This window comes from Leptidea sinapis, chromosome 12 (genome assembly GCF_905404315.1).
Source record: "Leptidea sinapis chromosome 12, ilLepSina1.1, whole genome shotgun sequence".
Lineage (NCBI taxonomy): Eukaryota > Metazoa > Arthropoda > Insecta > Lepidoptera > Pieridae > Leptidea > Leptidea sinapis.
Genome location: NC_066276.1, coordinates 9495368 through 9523241, shown reverse-complemented (window position 1 = coordinate 9523241; position 27874 = coordinate 9495368). Strand labels below are relative to the sequence as shown.

The following is a 27874-nucleotide window of genomic DNA, read 5'->3' as shown; positions in this document are numbered from 1 at the left end:
TATATATATATACCTGCCATTTACTTGTAGCTCCCAAAGTTTTAATGACATGCCGGGCTAGGATGTGCACCACGAGTAAATTTTCTCTACGCATTTTCTCGTCTTATCTCTACATGTCTACTGAAGCTAACGGACACCCGGGGGAGTAAATTGACTCTATAGTTTTTTATTATAATTTGGAGACAGAATACCATAAGTTATTGCACAATTATAAGTTTCAAATAAAACGCAAGATAAAGAAAACATTTATGAAATAATCAAAACAATTTAATACTAGTTACAAACATAATGGAATATATCTGAGCAAATCTTGATTTTGCAAACATAATAATTATTGAGTAATTATTTCCTATTATTGAAAACCAAATAGACCAAAACCATATTACTACGGCACAAGAACGATTAGTAACTTACCCCCTTATTCATAATAGTCTGCTAACTTAAAGCATTGCTAATTCTCACTCTGTCTTCTTCTATTGACCTAAGTCAGAATGAGAAATAACACTCTGTAGCGGCTGTTTTAAGTAAGCGGACCATTATGTATAAGGGGGTAAGTACTTACCTAATATTTCTTATAATAAATGAAATGTAAGAATATTTACATAAATTTATATAAATCCAACGGAATCTACAGTCTTTATAAAACTTATACCCCCTTATTCATAATGGTCCGCTAACTTTAAACAGCCGCTAAGGAGTGTTTTTTCTCATTCTGACTTTGGTCAATAGAAGAAGACAGAGTGATAATTAGCAATGCTTTAAGTTAGCAGACTATTATGAATAAGGGGGTTAATATTTAGAACAACAAACATTATTTATAATGTTATATGTAAACCTTGATTGAAAAATCAATAAATTTTAATTAAATAAACCTATAATTTGCGAGCGACATCTTACCCAGATAAACGCTCTAGGGTTTTCGTGATACTTGTTATAGGATTTTAATTTTATTTGTTTTCAGAAATAAATAAAAACTATCTCAGTACTTATAATAAACATGAAATACGGTACAGCAAAATTTCTAATAAAGCATTACAAAATAATTATAATTTAAAGGAATAATGAAGCAACAAGGAAGCAACCAATATTATATTAATTTATAATTAATAATATATTCAGACAATAGTTAATTATGCCATGTTTTGACACGACTTAAACATGGCTACCTATAAGGTACATATTCTTTGACCTGGGTGAATGATTACGTAATAGACCATAATATAGGGACCATTACTTTGAGAATTATCCTTCAATTAAATTAGAAACTTAGTTTATTTATACGTGTAACAGACTGCGACAGCTGTGAACACGTCGGGAAAATTTGCGACAATCTTTTAACCTCATTTTCAAATTTTAAGCAACGAATGCACACTAAAACAAAGTGACGAAATAGGTATCACGAGTATAAGACGTAGCTTGTCTGTTCTCTCTTGGTACCATCGAACTTTGCCAATGCCAAGATCTCATTTGATTTAAAGAAACAAAATAATTCACCAAGCTACTAAAATAATCAATCTAAATAACGATTCGTTTTATAAATACCGTCCACTGTTGTATTATGTTCCCGCCATAGATAACAGTTACAGTTATTTCAATACAATTTACGTAACTATGTTATAATTAACTGTATGTTCTCATAGTTCTTCAAATACTTGGACTTCTCTGCTTCGAACAGATAGATCAATCTCTTCGTGAACTCCGCGTGAAGTGAGTCGATCTCCTCATCTGTTGGATCCAAATTTTTCTGAACTTCCAATGGAGCGCCAACTGAAATTATATTAAGATTGTTTAAATAAACACAAAGACATAAAAAAAGATAGAAAATCAATAACTCGGCCTCTAAGCTTTCCTCTGAATCACACAGCGATCAAGTGACTTTTTCGAAGAAAATGACATTTGATACTCTTTCAGCTCGTTAGAGTAATAGTTTTCTGTGTCTTTCAGTCGGCATAAGCCTAGCGAAACGCTCTGAAAAAAGCAATACACTCGCTTGTATGAAACGTGCAGTCATTGATTGATAGACAGGTGACGGCTATAATCTTGAAGAAAACGTAGATATGAGAAATCCACTACGTTTTAAGCAACTGTTCGCTTTCAAACTTAGCCGGATTATACATCGTCGCCTATCGCCATACTGTAATTACTACTATTTCAAACTTAAATACTAAACTCAATTTTTACTTAGGCAGTAGTATAATTATTTATCCCGCCTCTTATTACGTAGTATTTACATCCTCTTTGTGATCTAATTCCGTGGCTGATGGCGCATAGTCACAATAGCTTCGCTTTAATCTTCCATATTGCTGTATCTCCGTTACAGATGTTCTCTCTCTTGGATGATTTATTCGTCTATACGCCAGTATATTTTAAGTCTATGGTTCTATCCATGTGTTTCTTTAATGTCGCTATTGTAGCACCACATCAATTTCATTATAAATACACAAATAAATATTTTTTTTTAAATTTCCGGCGGACCACCAGATATTTTATACAATCCCCAGGGTTTTTAAACAGTGCCTTGATGCCCCAAATATTCTAAACATTGCCTATTATATAGAAAACATGAATTAAACAGATTGCCTGTATTGAATTAGGCGTTATAAAAAAAAATGCGAAAAAACTGTAGGCGTAATCCATAATTATACAAATGATTTAAGTTTTCTTTAGTGTTAATTCCGCCAATATTTGTTTTTAAAACAATTCGACACGTGTTTCGCCTCAGTCTCGTGCCAGATTTTGGCGAGACAACACGTCCTGAGGATGCCTCGTGTAGAGACGAAACACGTGTCGATTTATTTTAAAAACAAATATTGGCGGAATTAACACTAAAGAAAACTTGAATCATTTGTATAGATTGCCTGTATGAAAAAAACATGAAGAACCAGATTAGGAAAAGATAAGTGGACTAAAAGTTTAACCTACCAACAGTAGTAATAGGCGCTCGCATTGGCAGCACTCCAAATGTATACTGAAAGACCCCCCGACCGATCGGGAACAGGGGAGATATCCCGGTTAACTGGCGGAACCTCTCTTGAAATTTGCGCAGCAAACTATCATGTGGGTTACTGGGTGGTCGAAACACGTCCGTCTCTCCGAATGAAAATACCGGTACAAGAGGTGCCCTGCAAATGTGTTGAAATTTTTATAACATTTTGGACAACGTAACGACATAATATATAGACCAATCAATAATATAGAACAATTATAAGATACATAATAGCTTTAAGGGTAAATGTATACACTAAAGTCCCAGCCACTGTTCAATCTATAAATAAATTTTAATGTTTTATTAAAAATGGGTCTGTCGTAAATCCTACTACACCACAGCTGAATATCTAAGTGATCCGACAGCCTGGGACTAGATTATGATTATTTTATAGCAATAGCAATAACAGTACAATATTGTATATTTGATTAAAAAGAACGCAAAAAAGAAATGCTTGGAGAGTTTCTTGCGCCGCCTCTTCTCTCTCAGAGCACTATTTGTTTCTGAAGCGGTAGTAGTATTTAGAATATTAGAAATGACATCAAAAAGAATTGTAAAGGAATCAATTTTAAGAAAATAAATGCCGTTTATGCCTGTTAATACTTATTGAAGACGTTCTTAGGAAAGTTCAACATGAATAACACTATTAATTTCTCCCATACAAATAAATATACTCATATCTTATAATTAAGCTTAATTAACTACGTATTAGATTCGTCAGCACAATTTCATAAGTCTCTTTTATGCCTTCAAAATTTAAAAATAACTATCATACTGTTGACTTGTACTACCAACCGAATCATAAAAAATATGTGACATCAAAAATTGTAATAAATTACAAATTAATGCTTACCCCGATTTCAGTGCAACGCGAATGAATCCCTTTCTCCTGCTCAAAATAACTTTATATTCCCCTGGGTGCGAATCCAGAGCCTCAGCGGCGCCTCCTACTATCAACGCCACGCAGTTCCCTTGTTGTCGCTTCGTATCCAAGAGGTATAAGAGACTCTCTTGCGAAGAAGCACAACCTCCCAAAGCAAGTACCAAATCTCTAAACAACGGCACCATAAAGTGTCCAGCTAATGTAATCATGTGGCAAGACAGACCAGGAAACACCTTGTAGAAGTCCAGGGCATTTGTACCGAAGGCGCCAAAGGCTCCGGAGCATACTACTCCGTGAGGGAAACACGCAAAGAGGTAGTTCTTTGAGGGATCCAATTCTGTTGTTTTCACTAATTTGATAGGGAAGTAGTCTCGATAATAACTCCACCATTTCCAATTTCGCACCCATTCTATCCTATAAATAATTAAATGTTATTAAGTGAACTGCAGAATGAAGAACTGTACCGGAAGACGCAGTGTTGGTAGGTCCCCCACAAGATGGACCGACGATCTGGTCAAGATCGCCGGAATACGTTGGACGAGGGCAGCGCTAGACTGATCGTCGTGGAAATCTTTGGGGGATGCCTTTGTCCAGCTGTGGACGTCTTCCGGCTGATGATGATGATGATGATGAAAAGAACTGTTATTGTGTTGTAAGGTTAGGTAGCTAATGGCTGAGTACCTTTAATTAATGTATTGCCGCAACTCAAATTTATTTTTGACTTCACCATTTCAACAAATAGTTGAATTTTGTAATAAAATCTATTCATGCAGAAATTCTCCATCAAATTACATTAATTACATAATTAATAAATGTGTACATCGTAAAAGCCAAAACCGTTCCACTTATTTAAGTACGACCTAGTCATTCATTCCACGATCAAGAGTGATAATGAACACCTGATCATCTCAAGACCTCAAGGATGGAAGAAATGGAGGTCCATTATCACTGTTTACCCCTCTGGGTAACAGTCGTATTATCCTTTGGACCAGTAGACCTATTTGTGAGACGAGTCGTTCATTCTCTAAAATATGGCGAGAGACACGATGGCTGGTATGCGTAATTCCCGGGAAAGGGCGACGCTTGTGGTGCCTGGACATGCCTGTTCGTGAACTCAGCTTTAGTTATTAAGTTTTAAAAATACTTCTCACATCGATAGAATATGTTCACATAATACCTATATTTATTTACATTTAGTGTGGAGTGATGCATCTATCATAATCAACAACCCTTTTAAGGTATTTATGATTTATTTATCATAAATTAAGTCGAATTGTTTCAGAAATTTTGCTGCGTAACCTTGCAAGATAGTATTTCGAAAAATGATTAAGCTATATTGATTTATTAGTATGGCTACAATTTGCTTTTTTTTTTTGTTAATTAACTAATTAATATTATTCGTGTAACTCTACTCACGTCCTTCCACCTCTGTGGCAAACATCGATATCATTCAACATCCAGATCGCGTAAATTATAGCCAAGTACCAGAGGGAGGAATACAGTATTTTGATGAACAACAGCACCGCGAACGCTTCTCCAAAAAGAATGAGACAGATCCACCCTGTAGCTGCTAAAGTCTGGAGGCGCCGTGATAAAGGCACGTTGAGGGGTGCCCATTTGATGCCGAACGCTTCTGATAAAAATCTGAAATAACATTGATACTAAGACTAATAAAAAAGAAGGTTCTTTGCTCATGCATATTTTTTGTACGTATTAAATACAGATTTTTACGGAATGGTAGAAAGGCTGTGATACGACTCAGGACACACTTTGTAAGAAGCCCCACGAGATAGTCCTCGTACTATAATTGTTTAACACCACTCACACTGACATCACAAATCACACACCTGCATTAACACTACACACAAATAGTAACACACTTTTACACATACATTCACACATATTTACAAAAACACATACATCACCGCACTCGCCGGCGAGTGCGAAGTCTCTTCAAACGTAGAGTCCATTGGACTAACAGATATTGATCGTTAGTGATATTCTCTCCATCCAGCCTAGTGAGCAGGCGGTCTGAGGTTATGGCCTCCTTCGGAGACGCTCCGCAACTGTGAGCAACATTTTTGGCCTCGAAGGCCCCCGCCTGGCTTCGCTGTAAGAGCCTTTAAAGGACTATCAGCACAGAGGAGGTTTTTGGGTGAAGGGTGTTTACACCCGAGCCCGACATATGGGCCCCGTTTCGGGGTCTTCAATACGTAAATGTATATTCCTCCTCTCCAAAAAAAATATTTTGGTAGTATGGACATGAAAGGTTGTCCCATCACTACCAAGAAATCCAGAAAAACTAACACAGTGACCCAAGCCCTTTTAAACACCAGAGGAATCCAGGATCGTTGCCGGCCTTCGAGGTATTATTATGTACCTATTCTGTGTTTCATGTTACTCCTTCTTTGAAGATACCCATGCAATCTGGTGGAATATCAATCAAGTATGTTACTTTTTGCACGTTTGTTTTGTGTTAAAATAGAAATCATGTTATATAAGTATTTTTGATTTTATTTATGATTTCTAAATGATGTGTTAGGTAGTTTAATATCCACCACCAGACCACACCACACATTACACCAGTGAGAGGCTTCTTTGCACCGGATGCCGGCTAGATTATGGGTCCCACAACGGCGCCTATTTGTGCCGTGAAGCAGTAATGTGTAAGCACTACCGTGTTTCGGTGTAAAGGGCGCCGTAGCTACTGAAATTACTGACTTAATATCATATGTCTCAAGGTGACAAGCGCAGTTGTAGTACCGTTCAGAATTTTTGGGGTTTTTCAAAAATCCTGAGCAGCATTGCATTGTAATGGGCATGGCGTATCATTTACTTTCAGCTGAACGTCCTGCAGGTCTCTTCCCTTATTTTCATAAAAAAAATACTAATAAGCTAATGCCAAGCGTGGCTTACTGTTTGCGACTTGTCTATTAAAATCTGTCACAGTAAGAATCGATTCGCTTACCTTCCTGCCGCCGATTTCCACCTTCGCACGGCATGCCACGAACATGGCTACATCAGCATCTGGATGTGTTTATCCAGAGGCTTACAAGGAACTTTCTACCACGTACAACCAAGCTGTGTGTATCAACTTCCTTGTCCGATGTTTCATTGATGTTGTTCGACATCGTTGTGTTTAAGAAAAGTGCATAGGTACTATCTACCTTCCTTTTAAAGGCCGGCACTCTCTGATTCCTGTGGTGTTTCGTTGTCCAGAATGTGAGTGGCGGTTATCATTTAACATCAGGTCACGTCTTCTTTAAGATAGACATTTTTTTTCGATTTTAATATGCTTAATTTAATTGAAAATTTATGAACAACGCAGGACTCGAACCCGCGATTTCTCGGGTTCCGTCCGAGCGCTCTTCCAACTGAGCGTTCATAAATTTTGGTTACAAATTTAATTTAATCCCAGCATTGAGGCATAGCACTAAACAAAACAAAATGCTTAATTAACCTAGTGAAAAAATGTTATATTTAATTAACACCGATGCTATGTTATGGGTAATTTTACTCATAAATTAAAGTAAATAAAATAATTTAAATCGAAGAAATCTTAATCGAAGATACCATTTCTATAAATGGGACAGTTAACACTAATCGTAATGTAAGTATTTACCTAAACACTTAAAATATGTCGTAAATCGCAATCTCAAAGCGTTATCGGTCAATATGAGTAGTAGGGATTCGCCGGTTCTGGCTCACAGTAGTAGGGATTCGCCGGTTCTGGCTCCTCGATTCTGGCTCACTTGCTCGTGATGCCTACTAAAAAAAAAAAAAAGAAGTTTGGTGTCAAACTGGGGGTTTTGATGTATTTCCGAGTGATTGCGCTGATCCGTTTTTCGATATCTCTTATAGTTTCAAAGTTAGCTTTTTAAATTAAACAGATCCATAATCATTAATAATCACTGGTCATTTAGCTAATGATTGGTGAGCGACTCAATGTCTAAATTTCCATGAACGTGATACAGGTAATTTACTAATTACCTCTACCACATTCGTTACTACGATTAAAAAGACAGTTTCTGTATTTATTATTTATTTTTAAAACATGATTTAAATAAAGTATATAATAAAACATCATTGCAGATTGTATCATTTTCAAAATATTTGATGAAATCATTCAAACTCTTCTTATTAAACTTAAAGTATAGATACATTATGCAGTACTCGCCACACACTGCGGTATATTCATTCTGTACTCTTGCAGTATTGTAGTTATACATTCTGCAATTCCTTTGTAAAAACATCAGCTGGAATCCCTGAGGTGGACGACCATATGAATCGAAGTATTGTCCAATACCCTGCTCATCAATGTGTATTGCAACCCAGTGAGTGCCTGGCTTATTATCACTATCTAAATTGCTGACAATATAACAGGGCGTTACAACATATATCGGCAATCGGTTTGCCGCGTAAACATTATTTTTAATACTGGGTTCGATTTTGTTCAAATAATTCTGTATCTCGATTGTATTCATATTAGTTGAGAACAGGGTCTTGTCAGTTGCGATGATTGAATAGTTATGTGGATCATAATAACATAAGCACTCAATAAATAAGGCTTTAATGTATCTTATTCATGTATTTAAAACTTATATGGTTACAATAAAACAAAATATCATTACAAGCGATTCAAATATAAATCTATGAACATTTGATGAAATTATATTTTCATCAATTTTATTATAATATAAAAGCTGATTGAAAACGAACTTTGTACCTACATACTTACGTAGTCATTAGTACAATCTGGAAATGTTGACTCCATTAAACTATCAATAATTGAACTTATCATTTAAGTGCCATTATGTTTCATCACAATATTTAAAAACCAGTACTAATCATAAACAAATTTACTTTTACGATATTTTAGTATAAAATGCTAGAACTGTTCAGAAAAATAATCATTGAAGTGGCGTATTCAGTCAAATTATTATATATTTTGTGTCTTGTGTAATTGTTGAGTGATTTGCTGCAATGGAGGTAAGTTTTATCTATTATTCACTTTGAAATTAAAAAGTTATATCATTTGTTATATTAAGATATGTATGTATAATACTATTCTAAAGCAGTCTTATTGTTGTTGTAGAATGCATTCAACCCAACAATGGAAGAAAATACATATAAAACATTTTACTATCCCTTGTCTGAAGATAGTCAGGATTCATTAAAAGTTCCTCAACTTAAATCCTTGAAGAGGGCCAGCTCAAATGAAAATATAGATGCATTATTCGAAGTGAAAAAAACAAAACAAAAGAAAATATCATCATCAATATCCAGAGCACAGGATAATGGAAGTATTTACATTACAACTAATGCAGATGACGGAAGAAATGCATCACATTTGGTTAAAATAGAAATCTATGATCTCAATAAAATAAAAAACACGCCTGCACAAGAACAATGGAAATACGCTGATTATAGATTAAAATATTATACAATCGACAATAATGAAAGTTATAAGGACATTAAAAAGATTTTATACAATGTTACGAAGAAAATTTTAGAAACAGAAAATTATAAGAAATATAATTTTAACAATAAGTAGGTAGCTATGAAGAAATACATAAATATTAGTTCAGTTTAGTTATTAGTTTATTTATTCTCTTATACAAATAATATTATTATATTCTCATCATTTGGAAAATTAAACATAACGATATGGAACTCTGCTTTGTATGTAATGAGGTTGAAAAAATGATCAAGTGAGTTATTTTCTTTGTAAATTATTTAGTATTATATTATTGATGAAATGTGGCTAATATCATTCACTTATGTTGTAGTCAACCTGTTCTACAAAGTGGAGGAGGTTTTAAGAGAAGAAGTGCAGTATTACAAGACAGTGAAGACAATGATACAAGTACAAAGAGAGGAAGACAAGGGGAACCATCCACATCATCGGGGCTCACCAGTGTGAACGATGAAATGGTGAACTGTTCTTTATGTCAAATCTTAATACGGAAAAGATATTATGCAAATCATCTTAGAAGTAACCTCCATAAGAATAACGTAATGCAATTACATAGTACTTTAAAAAATGTCACAGTACACGAATCGGCTTTTGGTAATAGAATAATCTCATATAAAATAAAGAGTAAATCCAACCAATTACAAATATTCGAAACACCAGAAATGTTTTTGAATTCTATTAAAAATGAAATTATTTCACTATTTGAGGAATCTGTTCGATTGCTTACAATTTTTAAAGTTAATTTTATTCTGCACGCTAATTTTGTTCAAGAAACAAAAAATATTTCTAATGAATTTGAATTTCAAACATGTAGTTATACTATAATGCAGGGTGAGGATTTAAATTTTTTCTTTTCGTCCTTATGTGATATGTTGATGACTAAAATTAGCACATTTGAGAAAAAAGATAGTGGTTGGAGTCTTAAGAAAATAAATGCATTAGACATGAATATAAACAAATTCAATCCATTACGTGGAAAATCATACATTGAATTACCTAAAGAAATCAAATTAAAAAAAAGTGTTATAAATGTACAAAACTCGGATGATTTATGCTTTAAATGGGCTTTGCTTTCTGCATTATATCCAGTTACTAAGAACTCTCAGAGAGTTTCATCTTACAGTAAATATTCAAATAAATTAAATTTTGACGGAGTTACGTTTCCTGTTAAAATGACAGATATACAAAAAGTAGAAAGGTTAAATAATTTAAGTGTAAATGTTTTTGGTCTTGAATACAATTGTAAAAAGAAAGTACATGAATTAGTTGGTCCATTGTATTTAACAAAATCACGGAAAATTGTTCATATCAATTTATTATTTATTTCGCACGGAACAATTAATCATTTTTGCTACATTAAAAACCTATCGCGTTTAGTAAGTGGTCAAATTTCAAACCATGAACATGCAATCTACATCTGTGACGGTTGTCTTTTACACTTCTCAACAAATGATAAGTTATCAGCCCATCAATTGAATGATTGTTGTCATATTAAAGTGGAATTGCCTAGTACAGAAAAAACTTTAAAAGATTGGTTTGGACAACCAATTTCAAACAATGTCTTAAAATTTGATAAATTTAATAAGATGTTACAAATACCATTTGTTATATACGCGGATTTTGAAGCTTTCCTTAATCCAATTCAGACATGCTTTAACGATCCATCAAAACCTTATACAACTAATGTTCACAAACACGAAGTTTATAGTTTTGGGTACTATATCAAATGTTCATATGATGATAGTTTATCAAAATATGAAACATATAGTGGTCCTCATTGTACTCATGTCTTTATGAATCAGTTGTATAAAGATTTAGAAGTGATTTGCACAAAGAATTCTTTTGTCATAAGTCCAAAGCCTTTGACTTCCAATGATAATGAAATTATTTCGCAATGTAAAGACTGCTTTATATGTCAATTTAATTTAAATGGTGAATGTGCATTATACTTTGACTCGCATACAGGACATTTTAGAGGAGTTGCACACGAAGTATGTAAGACAAAGTTTAGAATCCCCTATCACATCCCAGTTTTTTTACACAATCTTAGTCAATATGACTCTCATTTTATTGTTCATGCATTAAATTCTATTGAAGGGGAAATTGATATTATTCCACAAACGAAAGAAAAGTACATTTCTTTCACAAAAACGATAAAATTTAATAATCATAAAATTCAATTGAGATTCGTTGATTCGTTTAAATTTTTGCCTTGTAGTTTAGACAAACTTGTTAAAAATTTGATGGAGGAACAATTTCAAACATTAAAATATAATTTTCCAAATAATAATGATTTTTTACGTCTTAGAAAAAAAGGAATTTATCCATATGAATTTATGTCATCACATGATTCCTTAAAACTTTCAGCACTCCCTAGTCGCGATAAATTTTACAATACATTAACCGACACACATATTTCCGATGAAGATTATGAACATGCCAAGGATGTTTGGCAACACTTTCATTGTCAAAATATGTCAGATTATTCTGATTTATATCTTAAAACCGATGTTTTACTTTTAACAGATGTGTTTGAAAATTTCCGAGCCTTATGTTTGCAAACATATGGTCTAGATCCAGCTCATTATTATACAGCACCTGGGTTAAGTTGGGATGCTATGTTAAAATGCACAAAAATTAAATTAGAATTACTTCAAGACTTTGAACAAATAGCTTTTATTAGATCGGGCATTCGAGGAGGTGTATCTCAATGTAGCAATCGTTATGCCAAAGCAAATAACAAATATATGCGAGAATATGATAAAGACACACCAAACTCATTTTTAACTTATCTTGATGCTAATAACCTTTACGGATGGGCCATGTCTCAATTCCTTCCTACAGGAGGTTTTGAGTGGGTAGATGTCACAACTAATTTTGATGTCCCTGATGATTATGAATATGGTTTTATTTTGGAAGTAGATCTAGAATATCCTATTGAACTGCATGATTTACATTCTGACCTACCCTTATGTCCTGAGAATATATGTATTGGTAATACAAAAGACATAAAATTAGTTCCAAACCTTCGTAATAAAATTAAATATGTGATTCACTACAGAAATTTAAAGCAATGTCTGACAATGGGTTTAAAATTACAAAAAATTCATAGAATTTTAAAATTCAAACAATGCGCATGGTTACAATATTATATAGATTTAAATACAAACATGCGTAAACTAGCCACATCTGATTTCGAAAAAGATTTTTATAAATTAATGAATAACTCAGTGTTTGGAAAAACAATGGAAAATATCGAAAAAAGAGTAAATGTAAAATTATTGAGTCATTGGGAAAATCAGGGTAAAATTCTAGGCGCACAAGATTTAATTGCTAAGCCAGAATTCCATAGTTTATCTATTTTTAATGAAAATTTGGTTGCAGTTCAATTACGAAAGACGAAATTGTTCCATAATAAACCTATTTATTTGGGATTTTGTATATTGGATATTTCTAAAACTCTAATGTACGACTTTCACTATAACTATATGTTTAAAAAGTTTCAAAACAAATTAAAATTATTGTACACAGATACTGATAGTTTAATATATCAAATTTTTACAGATGATTTTTACAGAGATATAAAACCTGATTTACATTTGCGTTTCGATACCTCTGACTATACAGAAAAAAATATATTTGGCTATCCAAAACTCAATAAAAAGAAGTTAGGCTACTTTAAAGATGAAAACAATGGTAATATATTTAATGAATTTGTAGGACTTAGATCTAAAATGTATGCATTAGATGTTGAGGGAAAATTCACAGCTAAAGCTAAGGGGGTTAATAAAAGTGTTACTAAGAATATGAAAATGGAAAATTATAAGACTTGCTTATTTGAAAATAAGAACGAATATTGTTCAATGCTTAGATTTAAGTCAATAAAGCATAATATTTTTACTCAAAGAATAAATAAATCTAGTCTGTCATTTAATGATACCAAACGGTACATTTTACCGAATAATATTGATACATTAGCTTGGGGTCATCATAAAATAGAATAAATATTATATTAAATTTTAAGAATAAATTATTATAGTTTTAAAAAACCAAATGAGAGATTATTGTATTTAGATGTATAAGTTGCGGAGTAAAACATGATGTACTGTATATTGTTTCAATTATCGATTTTTCTGTTTAAATAAATGGTGGTTTAATAACAGATTGTTTCATTACTATACTAAACCTTAACACACATAGACGTAGTAGATAATGCATCATTTCAATCATCCATTCACTGCAATAGTTGCTGGTCCAAGTGGATGTGGAAAATCAGTTTTCGTAAATAATTTTATAAAATTTTTGAATGATATCTGTGATACAAATTTTACCCAAATCACCTGGTGCTTTGATGAAATGCAGCCTTTATATAATCTCAACCACATTAATTATCTTCAAGGTTTACCTGATTTATCTATGTTTGACGGAAAAAATCCTCAACTTGTAATAATTGATGACCTGATGAGGGAATCAGATGGTCGTATTGTTGATATATTCACGAAAGGAAGTCATCATAGAAACTTAAGTGTGTTTTATTTATCTCAAAATTTGTTTCATCAAGGTAAAGGACAAAGAGATATATCACTCAACTCAAGTTATATAATATATTTCAAAAATCCTCGAGATAAAACCCAAATTCGATACTTATCTCGTCAAGTATTCCCTGAAAATCCGAAATATTTGGAAGATTCTTACAGAGATGCTACCAATGAAGCTCATGGTTATTTAATGATTGATTTGAAACAAGAAACAAATGAATTGTGTCGCGTTAAGACAAAGATATTTCCATCCGATGGATATTGCACTGTTTATGTACCCACAAAAGGGTTTAAATATGGTAAGAATCAAGAAATTTCGATCATTTATAAATGATGCATAGACGTTTAAAGACGCATAAAGATTTGTTAATTGCTCTACATAAACTGAAGCCAAAATATCAAAAAGCTTTATTAAAATCATGTAACAAAACAGAAATAAATTACATTTGTGAATGTATTCATAACGTACTGCGGGGTAACGTTGAATTGGCCGAGAAAGAAAAATCTAAATTAAAGAAATATAAAAATATTCTTCGAAAATTGGTAAGAAAAGGTACGAATAAAATTAGAAAAAATATAATTGTACAAAAAGGAGGTTCATTTCTACCGATAATATTGGGTTCTATTCTAAGTGGGTTGATTAATTCATTTATTTAAGAAAATGGATAATGCTAAAAAAATGTTACTTATTGAACCATCATTATTGGAGAAGTTAAAACAACCCAAAGAAAATGATACGCCAAGATCTCGATTAGATACTGATATGCAAAATATCTTAAGCAGTGACATAGAAGATCGAAAGAAATGTATTTTATATTTGCAAACCCTTCAAAGATATCTAAACTTCGTCAAAGAGGATCGACAACCATACCACATACCACTTATAAATGATAATGATTCATATATTGGTTTTAATCAAAGTCATAATGAAATCGATACTGATTATATAAATCATGATGTGAATAAAATAAATGTAGTTCCTTCTCAAACATCAGTGGAGGTTAACAAAAATATTGGAGAAATATACACGAGCTCTGAAATACTGAAACTAATACCGAAAACATATGCTAAAAAAGGTGAACTTTTACTAAATTTGATTTCCTTGAATAAAAATAAAATAAGCTGGGATGAATCTGGTACCGTGATTATAGATAATGAAAAAATACCTGGGAGTAATATTGTGGACTTGGTGAGTGATTCCTTGAGAGCTCTTCAGAAAAGTGAACCTATAGGTTGGGAAAAATTCGCAACAACTTTAAAGGAAATAAAAGTACCACTCACTTATATCGGGAACCCAAAGCGATTGGATTTTATAAACCATTTGCAATTAAAAGAGGTTGAAGCTAAATCAGTACCTGACGAAGAATTTTCTACACCAACAAGTAATAAGTACACAGGGAAACTAAAAAAAAGATCGGACTGGGAAAAATGGACCCCATATTAGAAATAAATAAAATTTATTATGATGCATCACATCCTGCTGGCTACAGCACTATTGATAAATTGTCAAAAGCAATGAAGGGTAAAATGGACAGAAATAGTGTCTTAAAGTGGTTACAATCACAAGAAACATATACATTACATAAACCTGTTCAAAGAAAATTTCCTCGTAACAGATATATTTTGTCTAATATTAATGAGTTATGGCAGGCCGATTTAAGTGATATGAGATCTTATTCTGAATATAATGATGGTTTCAAATACATACTTTGTGTTATTGATGTCTTTAGTAAATATGCGTATGTTCGAGCAATGAAAAAGAAAAACTCTGAAACAGTTAAGGAATGCTTTGAAAGTATTTTTGCTGAAGCTAATACTACACCTACACATATACAGTCTGACAAAGGAACTGAATTTGTTTCCAAATATGTACAAAAATATTTTAAATTAAAAAACATAAATTATTATACAACCAATAATCCAGATATTAAAGCAAGTATTGTCGAAAGATTTCAGAGAACTCTTAAAATGAAAATGTGGCGCTATTTTACACACAAAAATACTCATAAATACATTGATGTTTTACAAGATCTAGTGCATTCATATAATCATAGTTTTCATTCTAGTATAAAAATGTGTCCATGTGATGTTAATAATACAAATATAATGAGTGTATGGCGAAATTTATATGATAGAGAAAGTAAGATAAAAACATCAATTAGTATGGTGAATCCAAGAATTCACGTTGGAGATTATGTTAGAATAACAAAACATAAACATATTTTCCAAAAAGGATATGAATCAAATTGGAGTGACGAAATATTCATCGTATCTACTATAATACACCGATCTCCGTTTGTAGTATTTACTTTAAAGGATTTAGAAGGCGAAGAGATAGTTGGTACTTTTTATGAAAAAGAGTTACAAAAAATCATATTCGACCCCACTACTAAATACAAAATAGATAAAATAATACGCTCTCGATATACCGGTAACAGAAAAGAATTGTTGGTGAAGTGGAGAGGTTATCCAAATAAATTTAATAGCTGGATATTAGCTTCTACTTTGAAAAAAATATGAATAAAGATAGTTTTTATTTAACTTTACTAAGCAATAGTTCTATGGATTATTTTCCTGATAATACAACAACATTATTTTCTACGAAACTGCCAAAACCAACAATACTAGAAGGTGAATGGAGGGTTGGAGTAGTAGAATTTCAGTACCCATGCACTATGTTCACCGTTCAAGAACATGAAAACATTATTTATATAACAAAGTTGATGCAAGTACCCAATGAAAGTAAACCGTCATATGTTTATTACAAGACACATATTCCAGCCACAAATTACGATAACATAAATCATATTTTGATGGCACTGAATAACACTCGAGAAAAAATTAAATTTAAGTGCGATGAGGTTTCAAGGATTGTAGTTGCTACAATAACGGATGAATCCATAAAATCTGTAACTCTATCACCTAAATTATGTCTTCAACTAGGGTTCGAACCAAACAGGAACCTCGTTGAAAAAAATTTTGGAAAGTGTCCAGCTAATTTGCATTTGGGTTTACCGTCTCAATTATTTGTTTATTGTGACATAGTGGAGCCTCAAATCGTTGGAGATGTTATGACACCCCTTTTACGAATAATACCATTGGATCCCTCAAAATACATATATGGAGCGTACAAAATGCACGTTTTCTCTCCTCCCCATTACCTACCTGTGATGCGTAGAGAATTTGATACAATCGAAATAGATATAAGAACAAGCACCGGTCAAAAGATACCATTCCAATTTGGAACAGTGTGCATTAAACTCCACTTTCAAAAATTATAATGTACGGCAAACGTGATAATATTTCATGTCCATATGAACACTATTATACTCACCAGGCCGGATCGGGTATCGGAGTTATTTATAAAGGAGCACCGTATCAAAGAGGTCATGGAATCGGAAGTTTTCTTGGGGGGCTGTTTAGATCTATTTTACCACTACTGTCTAGTGGTGTTCGAACTATTGGTAAAGAAGCATTAAGTACCGGTGTAGGTATATTATCAGATATGGTTAATGCACGCCCCATGGAAGATTCAATAAAAACTCGTCTAAAAGAAGTCAGCTCAAATTTGAAACGAAAAGCCGATGCTAAAATAGATAATATCAACATGTTTGGATCTGGGTATATAACAAAACGAAAACGTCGTTCTGCGATCATTCCATCATTGACTGCGAAAGCGAAAGCTATTAAGAAATTAAAATTGAATCAAAAACAAATCAAAGATATATTTACTGATTAAATATGTCATTTTTACATAGTCAGTCTTGTGAATGCATTAAGTCCGAATTGGATTTATTTGCATTACCATCAACTCAAACTAGCATTGAAAGTGGACTATGGATTCATTATAAGCCCATTTCATCACTTGCTGATGATGGACCAATAGAATTTCAAGTACCTGGGGCAGGTGATGACTATGTGGATTTATCCCATACTTTACTCCATATAAAAGCTAAAGTTTTGAATCAAGATTATACAAAACTGACAGTACCGACAGTTGTGGCCCCAGTTAATAATTGGTTACATACACTTTTCAGTCAACTTGATGTATATTTAAATCAAAAACTTGTATCGCCACCGAATAATACATATGCATATCGAGCTTATATTGAAACTCTATTGAATTATGCACCTGCTGCAAAAGAATCTCATCTCACTTGTGGTCTATGGTATGAAGATTCAGCTGGAAAAATGGATGCAACTGATGAACAAAATAAAGGATTTATTAAAAGACAAGAATTGGCTAGTGAAAGCAAAGAAATAGAAATGATAGGACATTTACATGGAGATTTATTCAATCAAGAAAAATTTTTGATTAATGGCGTTGACATGTGCGTAAAGTTAGTTCGTTCTAGAGAAAATTTCAATCTCATGGCTTCATCAACTGACCATAAATTTAAAGTGTCTATTACAGATGCAACTCTTATTATTCGAAGAGCACGAATCAACCCAACTGTGCTACTTGCACATCAAAAAGTTTTATCATCTACTACAGCAAAATATCCAATCACGCGAGCAGAAGTCAAAGTTTTAACTATACCATCAGGCATTCAGGGGAAAACCCTTGATAACATATTCCTTGGTCAAATACCCAAAAGGTGTATAGTCGGTTTTGTGAATAATGCATCCTTTAATGGTAGTCTCACAAAAAACCCATTCAATTTCGAAAATTATGATATTAATACATTTTGTTTATACATAGATGGACAACAGATACCTTCAAAAGCCTTACAGCCATCGTTTGACAATAATATTTTTACTACGGTCTATCATACGTTATTCTCAGGAACAGGTATACATTTCCTAAATGAAGGCAATGGAGTATCAAGAGAGCAATATGCCAAAGGGTTTTGCTTGCTAGCCTTCGACTTAACACCCGATTTATCAGCAAATTCTTCAAGTCATTGGAATCTTATAAAACATGGTAGTGTAAGATTAGAAGTTCGTTTTGAATCAGCTCTTACACAAACAATTAACTGTATTGTTTATGCGGAATTCGATAATGTTATTGAAATTGATAAAAATCGTAATATTTCTGTAGATTACAGCAGTTAGAATATAATAATTAATGTTTGAATCGTTTGTATCCTTGTGTATTTTTTATGTTGATTAAATACTAGATTACCTTATAAATTTATATAATAAAAATATGTATATAAAATGATATTTTGTTTTATTATGGTGAAACATAATGGCACTTAAATGATAAGTTCAATTATTGATAGTTTAATGGAGTCAACATTTCCAGATTGTACTAATGACTACGTAAGTATGTAGGTACAAAGTTCGTTTTCAATCAGCTTTTATATTATAATAAAATTGATGAAAATATAATTTCATCAAATGTTCATAGATTTATATTTGAATCGCTTGTAATGATATTTTGTTTTATTGTAACCATATAAGTTTTAAATACATGAATAAGATACATTAAAGCCTTATTTATTGAGTGCTTATGTTATTATGATCCACATAACTATTCAATCATCGCAACTGACAAGACCCTGTTCTCAACTAATATGAATACAATCGAGATACAGAATTATTTGAACAAAATCGAACCCAGTATTAAAAATAATGTTTACGCGGCAAACCGATTGCCGATATATGTTGTAACGCCCTGTTATATTGTCAGCAATTTAGATAGTGATAATAAGCCAGGCACTCACTGGGTTGCAATACACATTGATGAGCAGGGTATTGGACAATACTTCGATTCATATGGTCGTCCACCTCAGGGATTCCAGCTGATGTTTTTACAAAGGAATTGCAGAATGTATAACTACAATACTGCAAGAGTACAGAATGAATATACCGCAGTGTGTGGCGAGTACTGCATAATGTATCTATACTTTAAGTTTAATAAGAAGAGTTTGAATGATTTCATCAAATATTTTGAAAATGATACAATCTGCAATGATGTTTTATTATATACTTTATTTAAATCATGTTTTAAAAATAAATAATAAATACAGAAACTGTCTTTTTAATCGTAGTAACGAATGTGGTAGAGGTAATTAGTAAATTACCTGTATCACGTTCATGGAAATTTAGACATTGAGTCGCTCACCAATCATTAGCTAAATGACCAGTGATTATTAATGATTATGGATCTGTTTAATTTAAAAAGCTAACTTTGAAACTATAAGAGATATCGAAAAACGGATCAGCGCAATCACTCGGAAATACATCAAAACCCCCAGTTTGACACCAAACTTCTTTTTTTTTTTTTTAGTAGGCATCACGAGCAAGTGAGCCAGAATCGAGGAGCCAGAACCGGCGAATCCCTACTACTGTGAGCCAGAACCGGCGAATCCCTACTACTAATATGTTACATTGTACCTTTAAGTTTATGTTTATGCATCTATAACGAATTCCTACAATTTCTGTTGTAATTTAAAACCAAGCAGTTTATTCAAATTCAGATATTTATGACAAGCTACTGAAAGTCAAAAACAATCACACATTCCAAAACGATTGCCTCAGACCTGAGAAGAATGGGCGCAACATACTCAACGAGTTTTTTTTTCTTAAAAAAATATGTTTACAAAGTAATATTATACAATTAAACTTATTATTTAATAGCCTGAGGGCGGTCACTCCATTCCCAATCTGTTACCACAATTTACCTCCTTAAGAAAGTCATTTATGTTAGTATAGTAACCTTTATCACACAAACGTGTTTTAACAATTCTTTTGAACATTGTAATACTTTTGTTTTGAACAATTTCTGGGATCTTGTTGCAAAAGCTCATATCGCCCCACAAAAGACTTACTAACTCGACTTAGCCGAGTAGTAGACATTATAAGTTTCTGTCTGTTCCTGGTGTTAACATTATGGTTAGGACAGTTTCTAGCAAATTCACTTATGTGCCTAGGTTAGATATCTAAGGTTGCTAACAATCAGGGCTGGCCTGGGCTGATTGCAGTAACCAGATGATCCGACACACACATTTCCCCAATTAAAAGTTCAAGTATCTACGTAAGGGGGCGTCCATAAATTACGTGAGGTGTTTTTTTGAGTTTTCTGTATCTCCCTCCCCCCCTGGTGAGATGTCGTCAGATTTTATTAAACTACCTCCCCCATCCCCCAATCTCACGTGAGATTTTTTAAAATGTGGGTTTCTTATATATAAACGCGTTGGATTGTTATTGTAAAAAGAAAAAAATATATATTATGTAAATTAAGCTATTTGGTATTACAAATATGGTGGTTTGACAGTCAGTTGATGCATAATGTCGAAGTATAAATGAAATTATTATTTTTCGAACGGATTAGTGATCAATCTGGTTTTAAATGGACCAAAATAGTATTTTTAATTTGTTTCAATTAAAATTGCGTGATATTTGCTGAGACCCCCCCTCTCTCCAACGTAAGATTAGATGAGATTTGGCTCGACCCCCTCCCCCCCCTTAAACATCTCACGTTATTTATGGACGCCCCCTAAGAAGGCAATTGAAACTTCAGTCATTTTTTATGGAGTAGTAATATGAACAAGCCTGACTATTGGCAATCACCTGATCACCACCTGCCGTGCTCTGAAGAGTTACAGGATTCCCAAGCTAACGTCGTTGAGTTGACGGTAAAAACATGCGAAAGCAGGGTACGTCAGTACGGTATGGTAAGGCTAATAAAATATAATACAGTGCATAAAATGACTGGCCAATATTATATAAACAATTCAGTTTTATTTAAAAATACACACAATTAATTAATATAGAAGATTCGAGGCTTAAATTGGTCTCCGCTGCGCTCCAACTAGATACCGCACCTAATTTACCTACATACGTACCTACCAGATTTTTTATTACGGCATCTATTAGATGCTAGTGTGCGCGGCATCTTGACACTCAATGGCAACTTTCAGATTTAAAAAAAAACGCTTCGTGTTATTTTACATTGAAGTTAATAAAATACAAAATACTTACTGATGATATGTGATCCCAGTGTATTTCTTATTTTTTTTAGTATTATTTTTACAAAATTTTACTACGTAACCCGGCAGTTTAGTTTCAATTATTAACAGAACATGTGGCACGTCAACATCACACATTGTTCGATACTGGCTCGAGTACGTCCATTTCGGCGTAGTATTAATAGTCGCGAAGTGCGACAAGCCCCCGTGGTATCTTGTTGGAGCGTAGCGGAGACCAATCCTTAATCTAAGATTCGAGAATTTCTGAGGTATCTGATATTTCAGCGTTGTTTAAGACATGGTCACGGGATACAATAATTATTGTAAGTCAGTTTTTAATGTCAAATAACAGAACTTACACCAAAACCCAAAATGTGTCCGTCTCTTTCAGAAAACCAACGGCTAAACAATTTATAGAGACATACTATATAGCCTGTATAGCCGAGTGGTTAGCGATCCTACCTACTAAGCTAGAGGTCCTGGGTTCGAATCCCGGTAGGTGCAAGCATTTATATGATGAATATAGATGTTTGTTTCCGAGTCATGGATGTTCAAATGTATTTATGTATGTTTATATGAATATATGTATGTTTAAGTAAGTATATTCTATAAAATATATAATTGTCTTGTAACCCATAACACAGGCTATAGATGCTTAACTTGGGGCAAGATAATTTGTGTAAAAAGTGTGTCAATATTATTATTATTATTATACTTGTCAGGTCGGTATCGGTAATCTGGTAAATGATTAAGCGTGACAGTAATTATCTCGACCATTTGTCTTTGCATTCGAGCTCTCGAAACTCAAATATCATCTGTAGATTAAGGCTAGGGCATGCAAGTACCGTTCATCTGGCTAAGCTGCATATAAGAGACAGCTCTCTTTGTGAGTGTGGACTTGATGAAGAATCTACCAATCACATCTTATTCAGTTGCCGTCGACTGTCTTCTTCTCTTTATGATCTACTTCTTCCTGATATCCCTCGCCCCACTGATCTCAAATCCATACTCTCCCTTGTTAATTCCCCTTTTGTTTCTATTCTATGTTCATTAATTAGTTTGTTTGTCTTTTAACCAACTAACCCTTTGTATATATTGTGTGTGTCTTTTTTGTTTTAGAAACATCAACAGTGTTCTTTGTGGTAAATGATCTCAGCAGTTAAAAATTTCTTAGTTTCTGATCGAGACCTTGTTCATTCACGAAGCTTTATATAAAAGAGTTGATTTAATTTACAGTCTTCATTGGTGAAATCTAAAAAGGATACGCCATCAAGCCCAACAGTAATAGTAATAACTCAAATATCGCCTCCCGGGTCATAAAAAGCTAATCAGCTCATACCATGACCATAAACATACCGACGAATTGAGAACCTCCTCCTTTTTTGAAGTCGGTTAAAAAGATTATAAAAAAAATTCAAAGTTTATAGAAAATTAGGGCCAGATCCGATTTACTAATCGTAACATTATTTGCTTTTTTTTATTTATTTTAGATATACAAGCTTCGATATGATTACATACTTTTAAATTGTGTCAGTTGATAGAATGTACGTAATTATAATATAATATACTTTGTAGACCAACTGTTGTTATTAAGTCTTATAATATGAAATAAGTACCTACCACTTAAAGTGATAAGGTACCAAGTACATGAAATCGCACTATTCCTGGAAGAAAGCCATAAGTGAAGAATAACTATTTTTCAGGATCGTAAAAAATCTTTCCAAAAAAATTATCAGTACTAAAAAATATATGAAATATTCCCCAAATCAATACCATTTACTACTAACTGTTATGTGCCTACAGTTTTATATTCTAAATGTACTGAATGTACACTGAGAAAGAGTGTTGCATAATTATTATTATTCCTCGAATGGAGTAACTGCAAATATTGCATAGTTGACATGTTGAGAGTTATCTCTCTGTCTTATACTATTGCAGAGAATCCTTTATTCACGCTCTGACTCGGTAGTTGTATAGTCTAATCGGTAGGTAGTCGCCTATTTCTACCGTGAAGCAGTAATTTGTAAACATTACTGTGTTTTGGTCTGAAGGGCGCTGTAGCTAGTGAAATTACTGGGCAAATGAGACTTTCACATCAACACTAACACTACATCTTTAGTCTTAAGGTGACGAGCGGAGTTGTAGTGCCGCTCAGAATGTTTGGGTTTTTCAAGAATCCTGAGCGGCACTGCATTGTAATGTACCCTGGGTTGCATCAATTACTATCAGCTGGACAACCTGTTCGTCTCGTCCCTTATTATCATAAAAGAAAGGTCATTGAATGCGTAAATATGTATTACACGGTTATTCCACAAGCAACTCATTTGTGCAAGAAGGGTTGCGTACTTCAACCTCAAAACATTTACATACTTTACACGCTGTGGTCTGAAAGAAGATGTCAGACAAGAATTGAGAAAGGAATGCTGAATTGGTTTGCGAGTGTATGAGTGAAGAAAGAATGACATCGACGAAATTGGGTAACGTAGGTATTGAAAAAATGAAAGATCCGAACCGCGTGAAGAAGCTCGTGAGGTATGACTTCTGTTGTCTCTGCCTACCCCAACGGGGAACAGGCGTGATTGTGTGTGTGTGTGTGTGTGTGTATTAGTGTTAATTCGTTTTCTAAATAAACAATGGAAGTTGTTGCATCAAACCTAATAATTTTTTAATCGTTAGGTTATTTTTGGGTGAAAATAAATATGTTTCGTTGGTGACGACGCTAAAACTAATTGCTAGTTTCACTTAATTGTTTTTGCACCATATTTTTTTTAAATACTACGGAGAATAAATAACTATTAAGTAATTACGAAATTTATAACGTAAGATAACTCTAATTACGTCTGAACCATTCCCAAACTCTGATTTAAAAACTACGTATCGCTTTAAAATACATCCTTCAGATATTAAGTATGTAAATCAAAGAAAAGATAAATAAACTCGTGTTAATAAAAGAAAATTCATCCTTAGCAACAAGGTTGAAAAAAAAAGGTTAGCATTAATTTGTCTATTGAATATTTTAATAAAAAAACGAAATCAAATAAACTTCTATTCAATGTAGACAAAAGTTTCGCGAAAGAAGTAAGCAAGTAGATTTGCACAACGACAGAAACCTTATTATATCCTCTAAAAAGTATTCAACAATAGATGCTTTTAGAAATATTATAAGTCGTCGTAGAAGATTAACGTCAGTATTAATATCTATGCTATTAGTCTTACGGAACTTTATTACTCGTTTAACTACAAATCTATCAACTTCGTCATTATGATGGAAGTGTAATTAATTTTATGTTGCAATATTTAAAAAAAATCTATTCAAATCATTTATGAGATAAATTGTTGAAAAACGTTGACTATACGTAGGTATTAATAACCTTTTGTTTGATTTTTAGTGCAATAAAAAATATCACATAAGTGGACTTGCGATCTTAGTGCGAAATGTCGATGATGAAGAACGAATCGCATTTTTTATGAGACTTCAGCGTTGGGGGTGGTTTGAGAGCAACTCAACTGCAAAACATTTTCCAAACAACTACAACTAAAAGAAAAAAACTATTTTTTTCGAAAATTATGCCTGTACTAACCTATTTAATAAAAGTTTAAATGTGATAACGGATTTATTGGGCCATTTGTTCAAAAGATCGTATTTTAGTGATAAACAAATTTTACAAAAAGAAAAAAAAAACTATAATAGTTAATCATATTACATTTATATAATTTTATGATATAAACTATTTTTAGCTTTAGTTCAAAAATACTACTTTTTGGTTGGATAAAGCAGAAATACCTACGTTCGTTTTATTTATCACTATTAGAAATAAAGCTTTTTTGGATAAGTAAAATAATTTCTCTTATTATCTAGGTACCTACTTAATTTTTTTTTCCGTACAAAATACTTCTTTCACTGTAGGTAATGTCGGGCCCACGCAAATGTGGGTCTTAGTAAATACGAGTATCTCTGTACCATTGTTCAATAAGGGTCCAATTCTCGCTAAATTATTCATCTGTCACATCATAAAAACTATGTAGGTATAGGTATATATATACGCAATGGTTTAAAAGTACCTAAACCATCCTTATCTTACCATAATTTGGGACTCAAAACGACTTCATACCAAAATTATGTACCTACTTACCTACACGTAAGCCCACAGATTTTAGTGCTATTCTAAGTCAAAATATTCATTTATATTAGATCATTACAGGCACTTTTGTATATCACACAATAAAAAATACATTATTAAGTTTAAAATTTAAATTTTTATTAGTTTTTAATTTTAGATTAAGTAAATATTTAGGGATGTGAAGACAATGTAGGGTAGAGACAAGATACTGCAGTAAGTAGGTAGGTGATAGTTCTATGTCATAGCAATAAAATAATGAAAAAGAGACAAAAATCAAATAATACACTATTAACCCAATCAAACATAGAGTGTAAAGTACTTACGATGGAGATTCTGAAATAAATCTAACACTATAGGTACCGACATCTGATTAACATCTAAAATTGTTTACATTAAATACCAATAAAATCTCAACTCTTTGTATATAGTAAATATTGTACGGGTTTTCTTAACAATTAAAGTATAAATTAATAAAGCAAACAGTAATCAAAAAGTATACTAACAGGATAAAAGACCAGAAGGCTGCTAACATTTTGATTGTTGACAAAGCACACGCCACAAACCACACCGCGACCGTACTCGCGCGATCGTTTACTGACTTCTTTGTAAATAATTGTAATCGCCCCATAAGGTCCGAACTTATAGTTACTCACATCTCGTTGATAATATTGTTATGGTTGTCACAGCTGTGTCGATAGTTGCAAAGGTCGATGTTAAATGGACAATGAGTGTAATTAATAATTATGATTAATGAATGATTTGATAAAATGATTTTTCAATTTGCAAATAAAAAGAAAAATATGTTTGTTAATTTATAGTATAATTTTCATCTATCCTCGCTAAGGCAGAAATTTATGTTAATTTTAAATTTCAACCTCTCTCTTAACCGATTTATCTAATATTAGGAAATTTTCGAATACCAAAGAGAATTGTGTGCTTTTTAGCGTGTTTATTAGTTTTTTTTAGTTGTTATATAATATTATTTATTATCGAGTTCGATTAATGCATAGGTTACTAAAAGATACTCATGCCTCTTATGACGCTTTTAATATTATTAATTTCAGTACTTACTTAAACATTTTTTAACTTATTCAACATTTTTACCCAAGTGGAGACTTTTGAGTATTTTTTACATCACTTTGCATATATTGAATTTAAAATATTTGTAAAACAGTGAAGCTGTTACATTTGATAATAAGAAACTTTTTCTAGTTAAACCTCAACTTTTCCAAAATGGTGGTGAATGATATAATGACACTTAGGTAGGTTGTAAAACTTAAGGTAAGATATTTTTTTGATCTGACTAGTTGGAGGGGTCCGGTACACAGCCGACTTTATTAGAATATCAAATGTATTGATAATAATACGCAAAGATTTAGGGCAGCTACCTATTAGATATATTTTATAGGATAGGTAGGTATCAGTTGTTATAAATCTGTAATTATACCTAGTAGGTACATATTATATACCTAATCTAATGTGAATATGATAGGTATATTGGTATAAGGTAATCAATAATAATTACTATCAAATTAAAAATGTTGTATAATGGGAGCAATACGGGAATAAAACCCTTTTAAACGAATATTGTCTGTTTCAAATCGAGATAGATAATATACAAAAAAAAAATTAGAAACATCCTCCAGTTTTTGAAGTCGGTTGATAATTCATTTACTTTCGCAACTATATTGATAATATTGTGATTTTAACAATTTCTGGGATTACGTTGTAAAATCATATCGGTACATCGGCCCAACAAAGGACTAGCCTAAGACTTTTGTTGGGCTAACTGGATAACTGGGCGTCTAACTCGACTTTCCCGAGTAGTAAGCATACAATTCTATATTGTCTTTTTGGTGTTTAAATTATGACCATCATAGTTTCTAGAAACTAAGTTTATGTGCATATAAAAATAAGGAACTTTGAGAAAAGGATGGTATGGCCGTGCCACTTG

General features: G+C 32.6%; 1 protein-coding gene across 1 annotated transcript; it reads right to left on the bottom strand.

Moving 5' to 3' along the window:
- Nucleotides 1–234: 234 nt before the first annotated feature.
- On the bottom strand, nucleotides 235–26559 carry LOC126967203 (2-acylglycerol O-acyltransferase 2-like). The gene is made up of 5 exons (XM_050811689.1): nucleotides 26424–26559; nucleotides 5286–5513; nucleotides 3840–4283; nucleotides 2923–3122; nucleotides 235–1767 (listed from the first exon to the last, which is right to left on the bottom strand). Exons 1-5 carry the CDS (start codon nucleotides 26546–26548, stop codon nucleotides 1610–1612), a joined length of 1155 nt encoding a protein of 384 aa, XP_050667646.1. The 5' UTR covers nucleotides 26549–26559; the 3' UTR covers nucleotides 235–1609.
- Between the last annotated feature and the right edge of the window lie 1315 nt (nucleotides 26560–27874).

Bases quoted from the DNA above. Each gene is read 5' to 3' on its own strand.
- LOC126967203 (XM_050811689.1), bottom strand. From the start codon at position 26,548: ATGGGGCGATTACAATTATTTACAAAGAAGTCAGTAAACGATCGCGCG. The intron at 5,514-26,423 runs GTTAGTATACTT...ATGTTATTTCAG, and splicing joins GCCTTCTGGTCTTTTATCCT to ATTTTTATCAGAAGCGTTCG. The intron at 1,768-2,922 runs GTAGGTTAAACT...ATATAATTTCAG, and splicing joins AGCGCCTATTACTACTGTTG to TTGGCGCTCCATTGGAAGTT.